The following is a 16,532-nucleotide window of genomic DNA, read 5'->3' as shown; positions in this document are numbered from 1 at the left end:
ATTGCCTGCTTACTTAAGCAAGCTATAAAGATTATAACCCACACAGTCCAAGAGATGAATACAGAGTATTTGGGGAATTAGCTAAGTAAAGGGCATGAATCATAGAAAGCAGAATTACAAACATGATAAACTTGGCTGAGTGTATAAAGCTGAAGACTATTTGTTTGATCTCATCACATGAAACATATTGTTGGGTTGGGCAAGTGAGCAACAGAATCTAGATAGTACTATAGGTTTCCTCTCATTTCTCATATTAAACAGCAAATTGTACCTGGTTGTTTCTGAGAATTAAGGTATGGGAAGGGTGTTAATGGTGGGAACAAGCAGGCAAATCTTAATTACCAACAAAAATATATTTTACAAAGTCCTCTGTACCCTGAAATGCATGTTTCTATCTCAAAACTTGAATATGCCACACCTCTGATGATCACATTGCCAATTGGAATAAGCGGCATGATACGCATTAGCAATCTAAAATCGGTCACAGACGGGATGGACACAAGACTGATTTTATATATATATATATATATATGTGTGTGTGTGTGTGTGTGTGTATATATGTAAAAGCACCCATAAATCAGCTGTGTGTAACACTGCCATATATAAGAAGTCTGATTCTTGGCATGAACAAATCTGTCTGGAGAGTCACCACCTCACAGCTGTTTACCTGCCAGCAATGATGCAAGGAGTAGATTAGTTCACACAGGATTCCTCACAAGATAACTTCTTCTCCACAAGATTAACTGCAGCTAATATTTAAGTCATTTTAGTATCTAGAGATAAGCATCTATCTGTGTTAGTAACAGGTTTCAGTGAAGAGAAAGAAAAAAAGGAAAATCCATCCTATTATCAGATTTTAAGAACTGGTGAATCTTTATTAAAACATCAATGAAATTTCATACAGAATACATTTTTATTTATTAGTATCCCAGAAACACTCTCTTCATAAACACACAGAAATTCAATCAAGTTAGTTACAATCTATTACTACATTAAAAGGATTTAGTAAACCCAGAAAGAAGTATTATTTGCATACTGTTTAATCTTACTGGATACCAATTTCCTCACTACTTAACTATGGCCTTACTTTCTTCTTTTTTCCCCCCAGTCTCATTTTTGTCATCCAGTTAATAGCATCAGTACCTTGGAGATCCAGTTACAAAGCCAAATTCAGTCATCATTTATTTAACAATGAATTATTTTCAATAGCAGCAAGCAAGCAACTCACTCCTATGTACCTCCCAAACTCCATTTACTTCACACTAAAGTAAGAATTATGATTTCTTCTACAAATCACACTACAGAATGGTGATGCTATTGATCCACATGCACTGAAGCTGCCACCATCAAATAAATAAGCTGATGAGCAAGGCAATTTTTGCTTAAAACAATTAAAATACAGTAATTTTAAGCCTAGACAAAACAAAGCTGGAAAAGAAATATCAACACAAAAAGTCAACAACATACCTAATTGTTCTGATAACTGTGGAAATTTTGAAACTGGAGATGTATCTGAAACATGTCCTGGCCTCTGCAGTCATGAAGACAAGAGGGAGACAGAATGCTACCTCCCCATTCATCAGACCCAGACACCAGGGTATCGGGACAGGAAATCAAGAGAGCTCTTCATGGTAGAGCAAGGGCAACAACACACAAGCACAGTGCCTGAAATCCATGTGCTGATTGCAGCCCTGCCTCACAGAGCAGCAAGGTCAGGCCACCCTCATACCTCATTTCCTGCAACATCCCAGATTTCTCTGTTTCTACTTCAGCTCTCCCCACAAAGCTAATTTAGCCCAAAAGCTGCTTCATCAAGGTACACTGTATTTCATGCTGACCCTAAACACACGCAGGCAGTAGCCCCAAGCTTTTCTTACCTTAGCCTGGCTATTCCCATTGTCCTTCAGACTTGATCCTCTCTCCACATTAAAAGTACCATGCCCATGCTTCTTTCAGATACAGCTCATGAGCACTGTCTTGTGCCCATTTGCAAGGTAGTTTCTTTCACAGAGTTACAGAGAACCTAGAATTTTTTTGCATGGGTCACAGGATACAAAGGTAGATGTGCATATCTGGAGATAACGTAGTTGTTGGGACAGGTCTAAGGAAAGAAGGTCTCGGGGAATGGAGGGAAAAGGCAAATATATTCTTCAAAGCTAAGTAAGATTAGGGACTTGGAATTATATCCTTTTTTAAGTTCAATATCCTCTAAAATCAGCTCAGAAAACATTTTCCTCCTCAACTTCTATCATACCTCTCTTAAAAACATGTCGCTTTCTAACACTCTCCAGGAATTAGTTCAGCTTTCCTGCAATGCTCCACAAAATTCAACTAGATTTTCAGAAAAACAAACACAAATTCTTTGTCTCTAATGACCTCATCCAATTAAGGTTTCATGTCAGGCTGAAGCAAATGAAAGATTAATATCATCACTTCTTTTTCTTTCTCATTCAAAAATTATTCGCATGTACTGAAAAATTGAAATATTCTAACACCTAGAAACACATTTGCTCTGTCAACACTTATAAATATGTAATAATATAAGAATTATAATATGAAGAAAATATTAAATATTTTAGGGGAACCGTGAAATGAAGAAGAGGGTTTTATCAGGAAGAAAGATTTTGTAAAATGTGAATAATACTTCTAGAAAATGTGACCTTCCTACTCTGTGGAACAGCAAAGAGAATTACTTCATGAAAATAAAATTACATAGGACAGTTATAAAAAAGGATATGAGGCTATTCAGCGCTGATGCATTGCACAGAGACTAAGTATATTGTACCATTCCTTAAGAACACAAAGAAAAATTAACAGTGTATAATAGTCAGATTTTTGAAAAATATGATTTAAAATTTCCAGCAAGTACTGGCTCTCTTTAGAACAGTTTGGTTTCAATAATATGTAGCTTTCTGTGCAACACAAATCCTAGGAGAAAATGGGTTGGACCTAGCCCCCAGCACAAGGCCTTGGACGCCAAAAGAGCAGGGCAGCAGGTTAGGTTCTCCTGGGAGCAGCCCTGCACAGACCACAGGCTTGCTATGCATTGTATAGGGAGAATTAGACACTCAAAAACCAGATCCACAAAAATCAGTTGCTGAGAACACAGGTGCTCAAGGCAGGAAGTGCTGAGGACAACCATTCCCTCCTCAAGGTGCCAGTCACTGCCAGCTATTCCTTTGGATGAAGGGAACGTCGCCATCCAGCTGTGCACGCATACCCCACACATGCAGAAAATCATATTCAAATCCTGCCTTCATTAGCTTCAGCCTGGACTTAACATCCTTGAGGTAACCACCCTCAACTCAGTGACACTGCAAAAGAACAAGACCCGAAAATCCAATTTTTTGCCATTGGCAATCCACACACTTCACGCAAACATTCGTTAAAGCAGCGGCTGGATCCGATGTTCTTCCCAGACAGCACGTCCACCTCAAAGCCATGCAGCTACTCCCACTCTCCAAATCTTTGAAACGCTACTGCACTAACTTTTAGCCCAGATGCTGGGTCACTGAAGACCAGTGTCTAAGGTCCTTCAGGGATCTCATCTTTTACATTCCAAGAAAAATGGTAGCATAATTACCATAGCACAAGCAGTGCTGCTTTAAGTAATAATAAACAATCCAGGCACGCAATACTGAGGCTCGTGGTCTCAAGATGTCGATCAATAGCTCCTCACACATGAAAGAAGAGGCATCCAGTGAAGACAGGAGGGCTTTGCCATGCACTGTGCTCTCATGCCTACAACTCTCTCCATCCCCTGTTCTCAGCACTGAACCCCTCATTAAAGGGGTACCCAAGGCCCTCCAGAAGGATCACATTTTCTTCCAGGAGATCAGTGGTTATCCAAGATGCTGGCAGCTCAGGGGTAAATCCTCTGATACACATTAAAAATAACTTTTTGTTGGCCTTTTGTTTATCTAGCTGAATCCCCTAATCCACTTCACCACTGAGAAAAAAAAGAGGAGGGTCAACACTGGGGGCAAAATGCATCAGCCAGGACTGGGGCCAGACCACTTCTTTCAGCAACATCCCTGGTTTAATAAAATGGTGGACCTACAGCAACAGCATACACCAACAACTTCAAGACAACATGCATTATTCCCATTTTATACATAACAGGCTGGAACTATTTTCATATTATCTAATTCCAAAACTCCTATCACCTTCTGTAAGAGCACAGCTGGACCAAACGTTGACAATTAAACAAAAAAACCCCTCCATGACTTGAAGACAAAAACTAGGAAAAAGTCTGCCAATACATCATGTGTATATTATTTCAGTTTTGCTGCAACCAACAGTACACAAAAACCAGAGACTGTTCCTTTCCTTGAGGAGACATTTCAGGGCAGGCTGCTCTGAAGTTGGTTCTGCTTGTCAGTACTCCTTTAAAATTAAAGGGCATGGTCGCCCATCAGGATAAAAAAAGTGCATCTTAAAACACATGCAAAAAAATGAATTCTTTGATACTTTATGGTCAAACATCTGCTAAACTACTACTTTCCTTCAATTATGGGATTCTCAAAGCAACAATTATATCTATTTTCCTCAGAATTTGGGGGATAAAATCAGTACTACCAGAAATCAACAGTCTCTCTCTCTATATATATATCTATGCTTGCCAATGTTGAAACACTGAAAATTAGAGAAGGACATTGACTAAATATGGTAAATCTCTAGTTTTCCAGCTCCCAAAACTGAGCTCTTCTAACACTCAATCCTGTTTATTACCTAGGAATCCATTTCTTCGAGGTGATGACTGTTTTCAGTCTCTGCTGATTTCTGGAAATCCAGGTCACTCTGTTTCATGTTTCTTGTCTTCCTGTCACTAAAGTGCGCCATAAAGTTACTCCCTCCTTGTAAGGAGATCAAAGGAAGTGAAACTTTCTCTTTGACGCAACACCTTCACATCTTGGAATACACTTGGAGAGGGAGAACATTGGGTGTTTTTCCTCTTCAGTAGAAAAATCTAACCTTTTCTGTACTCTCCCCTTTTTTTGCTGTGTAAATCAGATGGAATCTGGGAACTCGACATCCTGGCATATTTCCCAGTCATGAAGGAGAAAGTAGGATTTTATCCCCAAGATCACAAGGTACTGAAAAACCTCCTGCACATCATCCAACTGTTCTGTATCTAAGCCAATGTGGGCAAATCTCATCAAATCAAATAGATGAGGAAAGCTCTGTGCACATCCCAGTAGGGTTTCAATGCCATAGGCATGAGTTAGATAGAAGACCTGCAGGAAGAGACACTCCTGGTATCCTGGAGTCAGTGCTGGCTTGGACTCCATAGCTAAAAATACTGCTGCTTTTTAGAGCTTCCTGTTCCTGCTCTGAAGGACTGCAGATTTTTTTCCACACTCACATGGTGTATGCTGAAATGGAAAGTAACAAACCTCAGCATGTGCTGTAGTCATTGGGTCACTCTTAGGAAACACTGGTTTGGATTTCCATGGACAGAAAGGAAAATAATTTCCTGAATTTCCAGCATTCAAAGCCAGGTTTCTAATTGCTGTTAGGCTATTGCCATGTTAATGAAGAGCCCTCCAGAGCACTTGCTCGGGGTGCTGAGCTCCAGGAGGAGCTCTGAGGGAACCAAAGGCCACCAAGTCCAGCACCAAGTTTTAAGTTTCTGCCATTGTTAAGCTAAATTTCTGACAATTCCTATTGTCTTAGCTTCTCAGATCACAAGCCTGGGGCCAAATCATGGGAAGGGAGGAATACAAGACATGACTGAGAAGGTGAAAAAACAAGAAATGGTCTCCTGTACCTCCTGCTGGGATGTGGGAGTCAGCCCCTCTCATCTTAACCCCATTCCTAGACCTTAAAAGACAAGAAGTCCAACCAATGCCATCCTCTGTCTCTAGGCATCAGTAGTGTCAAGGAAGGGATCTGTTTGGGCTATACCGAGACAGTGGTTTGTAAACAGAGGGGTCTGAAACATATCCTGATAGGAACACTGACTTAAAACATGCAGTAACTATCAAGCTAACACCAAACAACCAGGGATCATCTGCACAGTCCACTTTAGAGGCAGCTGTGAAGGAACCAAAGGATCATCATAGAGCCAACATCTGAAGGACAGTCTTCAGCCTTTAAAACATCCCTCTGCCAAAGCTCAGCACAGCAGCAGTAGATGTCCCTAGTCTGATCCCATGTAACAACAGTACTGTAACGACAGGATAACTGGCATCAGGCATCTCACACTGAGTTGCATTATTTTGATTACAGGAAGACTCACACTCCCACAGCTTCTTGGCTAATACAAGATGTATCAGAACTGCTGATAATCCCTCAGAGGGAAACTGTTCAACTATTTCTGATGTGATTTAGGGCAGCCTTCTATCCCTTTTTCTTAGGAATAAGGTACTGTGGCAATCCTCAGAAGTGATAAGGCAGTGGTTTTAATAGTCTAACTACACATTTTTTATTCCATGCTTGGTATGAGTGAGTGTTCTAGGACAGCACTTTTCTGAACAGCACGCCTTCCGGTTCTCTTGCCCACAGAGGCTGGTGATGAGCAGCTCTTACCAGACATTTCCGTCAGCCAGGAGGATGGTCCAGTGATTGGAAGAACAAGAGCCAAGTGCTCACCAGGGACCAGCTACCCCACATAACCTTCTCAAGCATGAAAACCTGTCACAGCTTGCGCAGAGCAAGATGAGACCAGCAGAAATAAGAAAAGGCACAAATGGTAGGAGAGTCATAAGATAAGTAATTTAACCAAAAATATTCCAGAAAGTGTGAGAAACAGACCACTCTTTTGTGAGAGATCTCATTGCCGTAAAGTCTTCTAGCACCAACACATATACCTCTTCAGCAACATGGCAGATGTCAGAGGAAAGTAAAATTGTGAGAAAGAATGATGTGAGGTTTTTGAACACTACTCAGTATAAACCAGCACTGGATGATATGATCCTATCTTTCAACATATAGGATCTTTACAGATGAAAAATATCACAGTGTCCTGCAGTGGTAGGGAGGAGAAGAGAGACCCAGCAGGCAAGAATTGTGCAGCAAGATTTCTTTCATTTAATTATTTTACAACTTTTTTACAGGCTTTTTTCTTCATAGTCTAATTGGTCAAAGGATCAGCCACCCCTTGGGGTGATTGGCTAAAAATCCTAAAACATCCATTGTCAAAATATTTTCCTACTGTACTATAAACAAGGTTTTGCAAGGTTGCAGGTGTTCATAACTTATAGAACTCTGCTAATATCTTCTGTGAGAGAGAAAAATATCTCACGGGACTGGAAAGAAGCAAGAGAAATTCTTGCTAGCTGCATATTTGTATCCACAGAAAAAGAAGGACGTAATTAGCCTCTGTGAGTATTTTTAACATGTAAATTCAGTAAATCTCTAAAAAAAAAAGGCAAACCTAGGAGTAAAACCAGGCAAGGGCAAAAAACTACACAACTAAGAAAGAGAAGTGAAAAACAGACTTTTTGGGATGTGAAGATGTTTGCCAAAATTAAATTGCAGGTTCCCTTTGCAGGTTCAGCAACACTTGCTAAACACCAAAAAACCCCTTCTAATTTTAGCTTACTTTTTAGGAAGCTTGATATAGGACTGGAAAGGATACAAAATAAGTTGTAGGCTTAAGCTTTGCTGTAAATATTCTCCTATCAAAGCACTAAACCTTGCACATATCATGGGACTAACAGATATTAATGGTTCTAGTTGCATTGCATTTAGGAATGGGTTTACCTCCATATGACAGAACTATCTCAGATAAACTGACAGCTGCAATTTTGCAAACCAAGTATGATTTATTCCAAGCATATCTTAAATTATCCAGTTCTATTTGTTGCATTTTGAAAGGCTAGATATTTTTTCTAAAAAAAACCAGCTTTTATACATTGTTTCATTTCAAACAGAAAGCTCGCTATCACAAAGATTTACAATTCATAAAAGAATTATGAGTATCATGTTAGGTTTTATTTCCTAAACTAAATTTATTTTCTCAAAAAGAAATACAAATGCTTTTGAAGTGGTCTAGGAATAAGCACATTGGTTTTTATGGAGAGCAGTCACAGAAGAAGGTTCTCATCCGGCCTTTAAATAACAATTCTGAAAGCTTCACATCAATATGTACAAAAAGAGATCTTATAAATCATTTTGTTCGTAGACAAGCTAATATTTTGGGGTTTAAAAGAGCAGAATCTTGTTGAGCGCAGCTCATGGTTATTCTTGCCCCTGAGTAACATATCACACGTGATTGTCTAAAAGGCAACACACAGTTCAGTAACAGGTAAGTGACAAAGTGAGCATGTAAGCAGTGTCACCAGGTAAGTTTCAAGGTGAACATGAGACAGGGAAGGAAAGGACACACAGATACCAACTGCCATGTTTAGCAAGGGGCTTGAACACTCCAAGCTCAGCTCCTTTTCCTGCTGTCTTTTTTTTTACTGGAGTTAAGGGCTAAGCTTGGCAAGATAGGGCAGCTGAAGAAAAGGAGAAATCATGTGTCAACTTGACACCCCATGGAGAACTTCTTTCCTGCCAACCACAATGGAGCACCAGAATCTTTGCAATGAGGTTCAGCAGTGTTCAACAAAACGGTATAAACTTAATGGAAAATTCAGGAATCAACTCTAATTTTACAAGCCTGTTCAACCCAACAGTACTAATATAAACTGCATCAGTCACAACCACACCATATAGAAAAATCCCAGGAGAACAGCACCTTGTTTTGCAGAACTATTACAGCAAGAAGAAAACCAGTCTGATGACTGAGAGAAGTTATTGGGGGTACAATACAGATTGGTGTTAAAAAGCAAGTGATACGTAATTCCAAAAGGAAGAGTTACCTTCTGGAGGAGTTGCAATACTGTTCCCAAGTCCCAAAATAGCAATGCTGTGATTCCTTGGTTCCAGCATCACTGCAAACTCTTCTCCTCTTTCCCAGTGTGGTACTTTCACAGGCTCCAGATGCACATTTTCCAGCCCGTCTTTCTGCAGGGCACTGAACATATATTTGATGGCTGCCTCTAAGTTTTTTGAACCACTGAGTCTAGGTCCTATGGTGTCAGCAAAAACTGCTAATCTTTCATAGGATCTGTTCTGAGCCTTTCCATGAACAGCAAGATCAATAATAGCCTTAGCAATATTAGTATAGCCAGCTATCTCATTTTTAATGTCTTCAAATGACTTCAGGGAACTGCCATATCTTCTCAAAGATTTCCCAGTATAGTGGTGTAACAAATTCATGAGAAATATTAAGAATAAGTACTTCATTTTTCTCTCTTTCTTCTTTTCCACAGATGGCCTGTTGGAGAGGCAAAAAGAAAAAAAAGCAAGTTTAAAAAATCATACACCTATCAGCAATACTTTTTTCTATTGGGATTGGCAGACAGAAATGAAATGAAAAGAAATTAGTTTTTCATGCAAATGCTTTGATCAGAACTAGCAGGAAAGTAAACTCAAGTTGAAGACAGAGTTATTGAAAGCAAATGAAAAAGATACTTAGGCCACTGGACACAATCTTTGTTGCAGTCTTTAGAAATATCCTTGGAATGCTGCATCTCTTTAAATAAACACATTCTTCAATGAATCAAAACCCAGGGCTGCTCCCATGCAGGCGGAGTTTTGTATCTCCTTTCTGTTAGGAGCAGGACTTTTCAGAAGTGCCAAATCAAATGACTTTACACAAAACATTCAGAGAAAAGCTTTTCTTAAAACTATTCATGAATAAAAAGTTCTTCTTAATCTCCATCTTCATAATCAGGAAAGTACTTTTTATTTTACTAAAAAGATGTAAGAGCGATTTAGATCCAATGCCTCCTGTGTAGTGGTTTTGGCTAAGTTAGAGATAATTTTCTGCTTCGTAAGTGGTACAGTGCTGTGTTTTGGATTTAATATGAGAATAATGTTGATAACATGCTGATGTTTTGTTTGTTGCTGAGTAGTGCTTACTCTAAATCAAGGACTTTCCAGTGTCTCATGCTCTGCCAGTGAGGAACTGCACAAGAAGCTGTGAGGGAGCACAGCCAGGACAACTGACCCACACTGGCCAAAAGGATATTCCATACTAAATTCAGTACACAAACTGTGGGAGTTGAGTGGAAGGGGCTGATCACTTCTCAGGGAAAGGCTGATCAGCAGGTGATGAGCAATTGTATTGTGCATCACTTGTTTTTCTTGGGTTTTATTTATTTTTTATTATTATAATCATTATTATTGTAAGACTCTACTTCTTTCCATCTACTAAACTGTTCTAACCTGAACCCACAAGTTTTTGTACCTCTTCTTCTGTGTCTTCTCCTTATATCACTGAGAGGTGGGAGGGGGAAGGGAGTGTGTGTCTGCATGGTACTTAGTTATCATCTGGGGTTAAACCATGCCAGAATATTAACAAGCTTTCTTTGGATCCTCTTCCGTCTTTCAGGGCTTTATTCCACAGGACTTATATCAAGCAAATCTTCAAAGAGGTCAAAGTCTTCTCTCATGAAGTTCAGTGCTGTGATCTTGCTTTTTGACCTGCTCCTTGGATCCTGAACTCCATTATCTCATGTCACTGTAGCCAAGGCTGCCTTTGACCTTCACACCACAACCAGCCCTTCTTTGCTTTATGAAGTCCACCATAGCACCTCTCTTTGCTGGCTTCTCTATAACCTGTGTCAGGCACCTCCTGGATTGCTTATAACCTGTGATGACCCTCCAGCAGATATTGGGATGGTTAAAGTACACCATGAGCAACAGGGCCTGTGAATGAGAAGCTACTTCTAGCAGTTAAGGCCTCATCTACTTATTCTTCTTGCTCAGGTGGCTTATAACACACAGCTGCTACAGTCACCCATACGGGTCTGCTCTTTAATCCTTATCCACAGGCCCTCTGTTGGCTCATCATCCATCCCCAGGCAGAACTCCAAGCACTACAGCTGTCCTCTCACATAACAGGCAACTCCAGCTCCTCTTCTTTCCACTCTGTCCTTCCTAAAGGGCATCTATCCATCCACTGCAGCATTTCAGTCATGTGAGCTATCCCTCCATGATCCCAACAAGATCACAGCCCTGCAACTGAGCACAGACCTCTAACTTCTTGATTTATTCCCCATGTTCAAAATCTTACTGTACAGGCACTTAGAAGCATAGGTTTGTCAACAGAAACAAAAGAGGCAACCCACAATATTTATGAGAGCTTCTGATCAGCTCCCAAAAAGCAGGGATAACCCACCAGGCATGCACCCATAAGATGCCATCTGAAACGCTGGCTGTGCAGTGCAGAAATAAGACACAGAAAGAGTCAAAGTACTAACCATATTTCTAGGATCCATAAACCACCAGAATTCAGAAACAAACAAATAAACAAAAACACCCCAACACCCACAAAAACCACTCACACAATCATTTTGGAGTCACCAAGCCTAGCTCATATGATAACCAACACAAGCTGCCAGCCTTCCATAGGCCTTTATGGGTCTCTTCACAAACAGCAATTTAAACAACAGCTTTAGCAATATAAGAATACTAAGCTATTCTCCTTAACTATTCAAATGTCGCCTAAGCTTGAGATCAAGGAAGTAATAAGTTCTTCACAGTGAAGCATAATTTTCACAAAACAACAAAAATCATCTACGATTTCATCTGTGAATGATGAATTTATCACAGAGATTTCAGCTCTCTCTTTGAGACAGACAGGGCAAAGGTCTCACACAACCAGGAGCAGAAGACTCGGGTTAGCTCAGGACACTGCCTGAGAACTGCAAAATGCCTTTTATAGTCTGAGTTACTGTTTATTTGTGGTTATACTACACAGAAGGTTATTGGTGTATTTTTATTGCGATGCTCTGCACTTTCTCCATGTACTTTGCCTTTGGACCAGTTAATTACATGCTCATAGATCATGCTCTACATCATCTTGTAGAGACATCAGTAATTTTCTCAGGATGACCATGCTCAGTCCCTGATTTTTGCCAAATTCATCAATGGACAAAAAAGTAAGCAAGATAATGGATAAGTGCTGAATGAAGTAAGACAACAACTTTGTAGACTTCGTTTCAAAAACTTAAGGTTTGGGGTTTTGTTTGTTTAAGGGCTTGCAAAATCTACCAGAAAAAGCTGATACACTTAGTTGTTACACAAGAAAACATAGTGGGATTGTTTAACTAGCACTGGCCACCTCAAAAAGCCCCCAGCTACCAACTTCATGCATTTTTTTCAATAGAGAAATGCAACTGAAGTTATCACATTTCCCTTAACTAAGAAATGCTTTCTTTGTTCTTCCTAAGCCTCATTAAAAACCAGCAGGATCCTCATTCCAAAGGCTGCCCCAGAGGACATGCATTTAAGAGATACACTTCTTCCAGGAATTTCCCACTGAACACGGAGAACAGACATGTTTCCACAACTTCTGTGAATGTAACATGCTTCTGCGTTGCACAGCACTTCACTGCCTGCCAATGCATTGTAAGAGGAACATAACTGAATTCAAACCCTGGTCAAGAACACAAAAATAGGAATGTCATTTATTGTGCTTTCCTTGAATACTCCAGCATAATCTGTTCAAAAGCAGCTATCTGAAATATTTCCCTGCTGGGTAAAATAACATTATACTCAAACTGCAATGCAGGAATCACTCCACTGCTAGTCCAGGGAAAGAACCACATCTGTTTTCCCAGTCTTTGGAACTTTATCACCCCAGTGAATCATCTAGCAAAGGAGATTACTTATTTTTCCACATCTAACTAGTTAAGATTCAGCAAATGAGCCTCACAGTGCCAGCCAAATTAATAAAAAATAACAGGACAGTCAAAGTTGTTCACTGCGTTTAATTGTTCATGAAGCAGAAAGAGGTCATCCAGCCATGGTAGTACCTGGATCCATAGAGAAGGAAGGGAATGCTTTGAATATAGTTCACAGAAAGATTTTTTTCCTGCCAAATCCTACCAGAACATTTAAAAGGGAATATCTGGAGTGAGGAAGACCAAGTGAGGTAGCACTTAAAACAAACTGTACATATATAAATCCATGGGGCCTCATGGGTTGCACCCACAAATATTGAGGATCAGATGTCATTATGAGGCCACTCTCATTTATTTAGGTCATGTCTTGCACTATCTTTGAGAAGTGCAAGAAATAAGATGTAGGGAACTACAGACCAGTCATCCTAACATCAGGCTCTGGCAAGTGCACAGGAGAAAAATCCTGGAAATTATTTCCATACATATGAAGGACAAGGTGACCCAGAATAGTTAGCACAGATTTACAAAGGCGAAATTGCATAAGCAACATGATGCCCTTTTAAGACAAAATTGCTGGCTTGGTAGATGAGGAGAGAGCAGTGGATTTGTTTCCCTTTACATTAGTAAGGCAGTTGACAGTCTGCCTAGAAGTCTCAGGGAAGCTGATGAAGTATAGGCTAAACGAGCAGACAGTGAGGTGGACTGAAAATCAACTGAACAACGAAGTTCAGAGGATTTTGACTATTTGTGTGACATCTAGTTGGCAGATGGCAGCTAGTGGTGATCCCTAAAAGTTCACACCTGGTCCAGAGCTGTTATAAATCTCTATTAGTAACCTGGATGCTTGGACAGAGTGCGGCCTCAGATGATGGGAAGGTTGGGAGGAGTGGCTGTGTACACACTGGTTGCATGAGGAGGCAAGCGGGCAGGAACCTTATGAAGTTCAACAAGTCCTGCATCTGGGGAAGACTAACCCTCATGCACTAAGACAGCTGGGGATAGCCAGCTGGAAAGGTGTTGGCAGAGAATGAGCCAGCAAAACCTCATGTTGGCAAAGACCAACAGCCTGATGGGCTGGACATGAAGGAGGGTGGCCAGCAGGTGGAGGGACGTGATCTTTCCCCTCTAGTCAGCACTAGTGAAGCCACACCTGGATTATTTCTTCATTTCTGGGCTTCCCAGTATGAGAGAGATGTGGACATGCTGGAGAGTGCAACAAAGGGCCACAAAGATGATTAACTGACTGGAGTATCTGTCCCATGAGGAGAGGCTGAGAGAGCTGTGACTGTTCAGTCTGGAGAAGAAAAGATTCTTCTCCAGAAGGACAGGGAGGGATTCATCAGTGGGTATAAATACCTGATGGGAGGGAACAAAGAAGACAGAGCCAGGCTCTTTCCAAGGGTGCCCACCAACCGAACAAGAGTCAATGGAAACAAACTGGAATATATGAAATTCCATCTGAACACAAGAATGTACTTTTTTTTTTTTTTTTTTTTTTCCAGTGAGGGTGGTCAAACACTGGAAGAGGTTGCCCAGAGAGGTTGTAAAGTGTCCATACAGGAACATATTCCAAACCTATCTAGGCATGGGCCTGGACAACCTGCTGCAGCTGACCCTGCTTAAAAAGGCAGTGTGGACTAGAGTTCAAAAGATGTCTTTCAAGCTCTATCTGTGATTCAGAATATGAAAGGACACCAGAGACACAAGCTGAAAGGCTTTTTAAAAATCAAGGAAGAAAGGTTCTAGGTATGTAGAAGAAAAAGAGAAATTAAAGGCAGAAAGTAAGTCTTTTCCAGCTCAAATTAGTATGAAAGAGAATGAAATGTACAGCACAATGCTGTGCAGGTTGTGCAGAGGCTGTCAGAAGGCACATTTATTAGTAGTTACTAGTAGGATGCTCCTACCTATTGTCTGGCCAATTTGTCTGTACCTAACTGCTGTGTTTGATGCTAAAGGCCAAGCTCATCGGGATCTTCATTTCTTAATGATGGCCTTACAGAAAAGAGGAGCACACCCAATCTTTCACCAGGCTAACTGGTGTTTCCACCATTAAAATCATTACAATATAAATTACTTAAATGTTACAGACAGAAAAGAATAAGAGAAAGAGGACAAAAGAATCTTTCAGATGAGAACACTGTCTACAGCAATCAGATAACAGAAAGAGGAGCAGAGGGCATAAAAATAGGATAAACAAAGCTAGAGCAGTGCTTCTTCTCCAGTGTGGCAAAGTTTTCCCAAAATCTCAGTTGAAAATACAGACAAAAGCATACAGAGAGTTCACAGGAGTCATGGTTATGGGAAATGAGGAATGAAAACAATAAATTGAGGCTATTAACCACTTAATTGCTAGAGATCTGCTATATCTGCAGAGTATCTATCAGTTTCCTAACTACCACTTGATTTTCCTTCAGGGAATATGTAAGAAATCTTGAAATCACATTGTGGTTTTGATGACATGAGAATAGACTGAAAAGCCCCAGGGTAACAAACTAACATGCTGCAGAGTGATGTCTGATACATTTAATAGCACTGGAAAAAAGTTTGTTGTGACAGCTGTGGAATAGGATGGCTGGAAGGCTAGGTGAACTTGCAAAATGAAGAGGAGATTTCTGCCTAAAAATAAAGTCATAGACTTGTTCCATCACTTATAAAGATAAGGAGGAGGGGTGGATGGGATGGGAGTGGAGGGGGGAAGACAAGTTTTATGATCTTGAAGAGTGAAGCAGAAAAGCAGACATTCCTCAAAGACCGCTTTTCCAGAATTGTCATAATTCCTCCGGGAGAACATTTAATCAGTTGGAAAATCTTGGGTTTGGGAACACACACAGCTGAAGCTATCACTTACATTACAAAGTCCTTAAAATTAACCTTTTGACATGTGAACCTAGAGTAAAGAGGAGTACAACACAACATGGATATAAGGCTTTGGATAATCTTATTACTTGGACCAAAAAGTCTAAAATACCAAAGGAAACACCTGAGCTGTTTTATTTTTACCAGCTTCAGAAGAACTATTTTTATTTTCTACAACTGAAGACACATACTGAAATCCTTGAAAAGGTAAGTGTGATCTATGACCATACAGGCTTTAGTAGTGGTATTGACTTATGCAGACAGAACAGGAAGTGAAAAGTTTTAAGAACTCTAAAGATTAAGATTGAGAAAGTCCAAACATTCCAAGACACATTGCAGTCATAGCTCCTCATTTGGCAGAAGTTCATTCCTTATTTATAGTCAGTATGGGGGAAGTACTACAGCTTAACATAGAAAGGAAGCAGCAAAAGGAGCCACTCTTCCGTCTTTCTTCACCTCCAAGCCTCAGAATAGTCACAGGCTACCTTGATATATTCTTATTCAGTAGCTGCTGCTAAAATGGATGGCAAAAATTCTGAACAATCACACCATAATCCATGTGCAGAGTACTGTATCAGCAAAGCTACAAAAATGATCAGTCAGCTACTTCTCTAAGAAGCAGTGTGGCCCAGACAAAAATTAAGTTAAGAATAACAAAAAAAACCCCATAGTCACTGAACAATGCCTCAGCCACATAGCAGCTGATATTATTCTTCTTAATAAGCATGGAAAAGACAGTTCTCAAAAGGGAGTACATTATCTTTTCAGAGGCAAAAGAAAGGAATTCAGTGGGATTTTTAGATGAGAGCTCAACAGAAATACTTAATGAATGGAAGGCAGTTAGGAAACGATACCAAAATGCAGTATTGTTCACATTACATTAAATGCCAAAATACATAGCTAAAGCCAGCTGATGGTGTTGAAAGACAGCTGAGGGGAGGGAGGGGGGGAATTGTTTTGGACAATTAAATCAACACATACAAGAATAGGGCT

The 16,532-nt window shown here is 40.1% G+C and overlaps 1 protein-coding gene across 1 annotated transcript in view; it reads right to left on the bottom strand.

Moving 5' to 3' along the window:
- CPQ (carboxypeptidase Q) overlaps positions 1-16,532 on the bottom strand; it is a 158,445-nt gene that overhangs the window by 131,223 nt on the left and 10,690 nt on the right. Inside the window, exon 2 of the mRNA XM_032129937.1 lies at positions 8,811-9,268. Within this exon, the coding sequence (XP_031985828.1) occupies positions 8,811-9,237 (427 nt within the window). The 5' untranslated portion in view covers positions 9,238-9,268. The remainder of the gene's footprint in view (positions 1-8,810; positions 9,269-16,532) is intronic.

Source organism: Corvus moneduloides, chromosome 1 (genome assembly GCF_009650955.1).
Source record: "Corvus moneduloides isolate bCorMon1 chromosome 1, bCorMon1.pri, whole genome shotgun sequence".
NCBI lineage: Eukaryota > Metazoa > Chordata > Aves > Passeriformes > Corvidae > Corvus > Corvus moneduloides.
The sequence above is the reverse complement of the archived record's forward strand: the minus strand, read 5'-3'. Positions and strand labels throughout refer to the sequence as shown.